The sequence below is a fragment of the Colobus angolensis genome, unplaced genomic scaffold (genome assembly GCF_000951035.1).
Source record: "Colobus angolensis palliatus isolate OR3802 unplaced genomic scaffold, Cang.pa_1.0 Scaffold50, whole genome shotgun sequence".
Lineage (NCBI taxonomy): Eukaryota > Metazoa > Chordata > Mammalia > Primates > Cercopithecidae > Colobus > Colobus angolensis.
In genome coordinates this window covers 5,287,254-5,293,348 of record NW_012118488.1, presented here as the reverse complement: position 1 = coordinate 5,293,348, position 6,095 = coordinate 5,287,254, and the positions used below count along the sequence as shown (strand labels likewise).

General features: G+C 46.5%; 1 protein-coding gene across 2 annotated transcripts in view; it reads right to left on the bottom strand.

The window, feature by feature from the left end:
* LOC105524636 (nucleoside diphosphate kinase B) overlaps positions 1–5,388 on the bottom strand; it is an 18,906-nt gene extending 13,518 nt beyond the window's left edge. Inside the window, exons 1-3 of one of the 2 annotated variants that reach the window (XM_011959991.1) lie at positions 5,243–5,324; positions 4,491–4,721; positions 3,164–3,293 (exon numbers count right to left, since the gene is read on the bottom strand). In XM_011959991.1, coding sequence (XP_011815381.1) covers positions 3,164–3,289 — 126 coding nt within the window. In that variant the 5' untranslated portion in view covers positions 3,290–3,293; positions 4,491–4,721; positions 5,243–5,324. Of the gene's footprint in view, positions 1–3,163; positions 3,294–4,490; positions 4,722–5,242 lie in introns of both variants that reach the window. The other variant, XM_011959992.1, reaches the window with a different exon arrangement.
* Between the last annotated feature and the right edge of the window lie 707 nt (positions 5,389–6,095).

The following is a 6,095-nucleotide window of genomic DNA, read 5'->3' as shown; positions in this document are numbered from 1 at the left end:
CCATCTCAAAAAAAAAAAAAAAAAAAATGAATTAGAACTTCTCATACTGCAAGGCTAATATGTGGGAACAAATCAAGTTAGCTAGAGAACAAACCATCTGCTTGACAGTTTCAACTCAGTTTGGCTGTGTTCTCTCTTGTACTGCATATATGCTTGTTAAAATCTAACAGGGTCCCATGGTTTTTCCAGCTCTGTGGTACTGCACTGTACGACACGTATTGCACACATTAGAGACACACACAAATGTGGAGACCGGCAGCCCAGAAGCCCCATCATTCAGCCACCAGTTATCACTTGCCAAAGTAAAATCATATGGCCACATAATCATTCCGTGGTAGGGATCCAACCCTCGCCCTGTCCTTTCCCATCCAAATGGAAGACTTTTGTCGTGAAGTCTCCTAACAGACACTGAGGTGACCCTCCCTTACCAGAATACTCTTTTAATTCTATTAATTGGTTCCAATTATCTTTTTGTTGGTTTTGTTGTTTGTTTGTTTGTTTGTTTGTTTTGAGACAGCGTCTCTCTGCCCCCCAGGCTGGAGTGCAACGCCATGATCATAGCTCACTGCAGCCTCACACTCCCAGGATCAAGCAATCCTCTTGCCTCAGATTCTCAGTAGCTAGGACTACAAGTGTGCACCACTACACCCGACTAACTGATTATCTTTTTCTGAGACGGGGTCTTGCTCTGTTACCCAGGATGGAGTGCAGTAGCTCGATCTCCACTCACTGCAACCTCCACCTCCCAAGTTCAAGCCATCCTCCCGCCTCAGCCTCCCTGGTAGCTGGGACTACAGGCATGCACCATCACACCCAGCTAAACTTTGTATTTTTAGTACAGATGGGGTTTCACCATGTTGGCAAGGCTGGTCTCGAACTCCTGACCTCAGATGATCCGCCCACCTTGACCTCCCAAAATGCTGAGATTACAGGTGTGAGCCACCACACCAGGCCCTAACTGATGATCTTTAGTCTGCAAAACAGATCATAGGCTTTTTTAAGGACTTGGGGGTTGGGAACCTCAAGTTCTCCCTTGCTTCCTACCTCCACAGCAGATTTAAATAGCCCTTTAGAGTCATGGCAGCTATCCTTCCGTCCATTCTTCACCAAACCCATATATCCTTAATAGGAAATTCAATGTAAAGGAGAAAATGTCTGCACTCAGAGGTCAGAGAGACTCAAGTTAAAATCCCAGCAGCATCACTGTATGCTATCAGGCACATCACTGAACCTCTTCAAGCCTTAGGTTGCTCATCACTAACAACCACGAAAACAGGAGGAAGTACTTCTCAAGGCTGGCATGAAGACTACATCAGGAAACATATGTGCCCAGCATATGGTAAATGCCTGATCAACAACACATTCATTTCATGTTACCTTCTGCTGTGATCTATATGTGTCCCCAAAAGTTCACATGTCGGAAATTTAATCCTCGATGCAACAGTGTGGGCAGGTGGGGCCCAATGGGAGGTTTTAGGTCATGAGGGCTTCACCCTCATGAATAGATTAATGTCTTATCTCAGGAGTGGGTTTGTTATAAAATCAAGGTCAACCCCCTCTTGCTCTCTCTCTAGCTCTCTCTCACTCTTGCACTCTCTTGCCCTTCTATTCTGTTATGGGATGATGCAGCAGGAAAACCTACATTACATGCCAGCTCCTTGAGCTTGGACACCATATTCTCCTCTCGGCATGAACATCAGTCTACCCTCTTTTACGTTAAAGTAGTTTTCTTTTCTTTTTTTGGAGATGGAGCCTCCCAAAGTGCTGGGATTACAGGGGAGTCACCACGCCGGCCCTAAAGCAATTTTTCTAAAACATCACATAGTAAGTAAATTGAAAGTCAAGCTAAATTTTAAAATGCACTAGAAAGGTCCAAAATTGATGCCCTTTTAGGAAAACATACTATCCCCTATTTGATTTGAGAATTGGAATTCTTTTTTTTTTTTTTTTTTTTTGAGACAGAGTCTCCCTGTTGCCCAGGCTGCGGTGTGGTGCAATCTCGGCTCACTGAAACCTCCGCCTCCTGGGTTCAAAAGCAATTCTTTTTTTCTGGAGATGGGGTTTCGCTCTTGTTGCACAGGCTGGAGTGCAATGATGCGATCTCAGTCACTGCAACCTCCACCTCCCCAGTTCAAGCAATTCTCCTGTCTCAGTCTCCCGAGAAGCTGGGATTACAGGCGCATGCCACCAAGCCTGGCTAATTTTTATGTTTTTAGTAGAGACGGGGTTTCATCATATTGGTCAGGCTGGTCTCCAACTCCTGACCTCAGGTGATCCGCCCACCTCGGCCTCCCAAAATGCTAGGATTACAGGCGTGAGCCACTGCACCTGGCCGGTTCAAGCGATTCTTATGTCTCAGCCTGCCGGGTAGCTGGGATTACAGGTGCCCGCCCTGACACCTGGCTAATTTTTGTATTTTTAGTAGAGATGGGGTTTCGCCATGTTGGCCAGGCTGGTCTTGAACTCCTGACCTCAAGTGACCAGCACACCTTGGCTTCCCAAAGTGCTGGGATTACAGGCACGAGCCACTGTGCCTTGCTCAGCCAAGAATTTGAATTCTTATCTCTAGAATGTGTTTAAAGAGGGGTTACTGGTCAATCAATCCCTTGCATTTATCAGAAGATTGCTTTGTAAGTAGCTTGCAGGTACATCTGCTCTCTGCTATTTCAGGAGAACCTTCCCAAAACCAAAACCATAGTTTTCCTCCACAAGCTCCTATGGTACCTGATAAATGCTAGACAATAAGCATTGATGAGTGTCTAGTAATTGATGATGGAAGATTTTCTTGCTAAAAAAACAACCTGTCTCAAAGGGGGAAAAAAATCTCTCTAAAATTATCTGCTCAGGAAGCTCGAGACCAAGAACTCAAACATGCTCAGCTGAGTCACAAGTTACAGAGATGCAGTCATACGTGGAACTCTGCACTGCTTTTCCCATAGCAATGCACCTCATAATACAGAGACTATTTTGGAAAATCCTAAATAACTAGGTTTGTTCCAAGATGTAGCCAAACGCTAGGGCACTGAGGTGTTTCCAGGTCTCAAGACACTTGTGTCCACTCTACCATGAAGAAGTTTAAACAAGAAAGCCGGGGAGAAACAGGTTCATCAGTGTTCTCCTATACTATGAAGGAATCAAAATGGGAACAATGAAGTCCACTTACTTGCATGAATTTCAGACCAACAAGGCGGAATCCTTTCTGCTCAAAACGCTTGATAATCTCTCCGACAAGACCCCGCTGGACCCCATCTGGTTTGATCGCAATGAAGGTACGCTCACAGTTGGCCATGGTCCTGGGGATAGGCAGGTAGAGGAATGAAACGGCGCTGAATCACTTGCCTACATCGTCATCCTTCTCAAGCGGATTATCCCATAAAGCTGGTTTAAACCTGTCAGGTCAGCTGCAGGCCTCCCTCTGGTAAAAACCCAATTCCTCCCCAGTCCCCTCATCTATGAACTAATATGTCAGTGTGGGAAAGGATCCAAAAGCAAAGACTATAATTTCTATCCCATTTATTTTATTTTTGTTTTGGTTTTTGTGGTTTTTTTAGACATGGGGTTTTGCCATGTTGCCCAGGCTGGTCTCGAACTCCTGTCCTCAAGTGATCCACCCACCTCAGCCTACCAAAGTGCTGGGATTACGGCCATGAGCCACCGCGCCCAGCCACCCCCCCCCGTTTTTTTTGTGGTATGGGGTCTTGCTCTGTCGCCCAGGATGGAATGCAGTGGCACGACCTTGGCTCACTGCAACCTCCACTTCCCAGGCAAGCTAGTCTCCCACCTCAACCTCCTGAATAGCTGGGACTACAGGCGCGTGCCACCACGCCCAGCTAATTTTTGTATTTTTTTTTTTTAGTAGAGATGAGGTTTCACGAGATGGGGTTTCACTACGTTGGCCAGGCTGGTCTTCAACTTCTGACCTCAAGTAATCCACTGGCCTCAGCCCCGCAAAGTGCTGGGATTACAGGCATGAGCCCCGTGCCTGGCCACCATTTGATGTAATAAACTTCTTTTAAGCATCTACTGTGTACCAAACACTGTGGTGGAACTAGTATACAGGAGCTAAAAACTATCTTTCTCAATAATCAAGCTTAGGAGAAACTACACTGATAAAAAGTTTTACTAATGTGAAAGTGATGTCTGGTACAAAGCAGTAAAAAATAATAGTTTGACTTAATGCCACATCCATAGCATTAGGGGTTTTAGAGAATATATCTTTACAACCCCCTTCGTTTTACAAATGAGGAAACAGGACCAGAGCACCAGAATGAAGGCCAAAACCCAGCATTCCCAACCCATTAATCCATTCTTGTAATGTATGCTACACTTTACAATGCAAAGAATATTTTGACTAACCAATAAAGGGTGGGGTGTGGGAGAGCTACATACATTAGGAATACCTGATACGGGACATCATACTGAAGGGAAGCCTAGAGAGTATCTATTCTGTCCAGATCCCTCATTTTACAGAAGACTGGCTCATGACCTACCCTGTATCACATCTTGAGATGGGAGGCCCCTCGCCTTGAAAGACAATCTCTGATGTAGACAGCAGCACCACCTATTGGCCCCACCTTCCTGTCCTTTAGTTCACCTCTTCTTACAGCATCTTAGCACTGTAGCCCAATTTTCTGTTTGTATGTCTGCCTCCCCACCGGTCTCTGGCCTGCATACCAGGCTGATTTACTCCTGTGTAGGTCTATGGTACCTAGCCACAGGGCCTAGCAGTCAATAAGAGCAAAGAAATTCATTTGAGACAAAGCCCAAAGACTGCGGAGAATCGCCCGATGGGGTGCAGGGCAAGAATATTGTCCTGGAGAAAACAAGACTAAAGCGCCAGAAATAGACCCTAAAAATGTCCCTCCACATCGATCCCGGTGACACAACAGTAAGCACTCAGTCCTTGCTGAATGAATGACACACACGTCCGTCATTTATTCAGCAAGGCCTTATAGAACGTCAACTCCGTTCCCGGCACTGCTCTCGAGAGAGACAAATAAGGCACAGCCCTGTCGTCGCGGCCTGACGAGAAAGGCGGCCACCGACAAAGGATAGTCCACGTGGCATGGGACGTGCGCCGACCGGTCTGCACTTGTCCACAGGCGCTCCCTGCCCCTCCTCCCATCCGATCCTCCTCGCCGCCTCTTAGAGCTGAACTTACCTCTTCACTAACCCCTCACCTAACCCTCTCCCACGACTACACTCCTTTCTTCTCCCTCTCAGGATCCCGAACACCTCTTACCCTTCCAGCTGCTTAGGCTTGAACTCCGGCTGCAGCCGCCGGAACCCGAAACGCGCCAGGGATCCACGTGGTTCGCTGCACTTGCACGCACGGAACGCTTCTGCGCAGATCTGCTGCCGGAGAGCCCATTTTGCAGAACACCGCTCGCCCACGCTTCCTCTTGGGAGTAGGCAGTCATTCTAGGGAACAACTTTCTGCGTTTAACTTCCGGCGCTAGCTTTTTCAGACCTTTCCGGTTAGCTGCTTGCTTTCTTCCCTCCACCCCCGAGTTATCTGACTCACTTCCTTTGTTCGCGAGCAAATTGGCTTCCCGAGAGGTGGCGCTCACACTTTGCATGACGTCCAAAAAGCGCCTGACCTAGAAGTAAACTTTTCGCTCCCGCTTTGTGTTTATTCACCTTTTCTAACCTGTCAAGCAAAAGATTTTATTGAGTACCTACTATGTGGACGCATTATTCTAGGCCCTAGGGATACAACAGTATGCTTTCTTGGAGCTTCTGGGAGGGATAGGAGTATAGGAAAACAAGAAACAGATAAGCAAATTAATATGTAATAGATCTCGTTATGTAAGTGCTGTGAAGAAAAGGCCAGAGAAATCTCTGAGGAAGTGATAATAGAATAGACCTGCATGAAGTGAGCGAGCCAGCCCAGTGATTCCCTGAGAGCCAAGTCTTACGTTGTGAGATGCCAATACAGATTTTGCACAAGGCATCACATCATCACTGACATACTTTTTCAAAAAAACATTCCCACTGCTCTAAGGGGAAAGGTACAAAAATGGAATCAGGAGCCTTTTCAACAAATGATGCTGGGTAAATTGGACAAATACAGACCCAAAGAACCTCAACCTAAA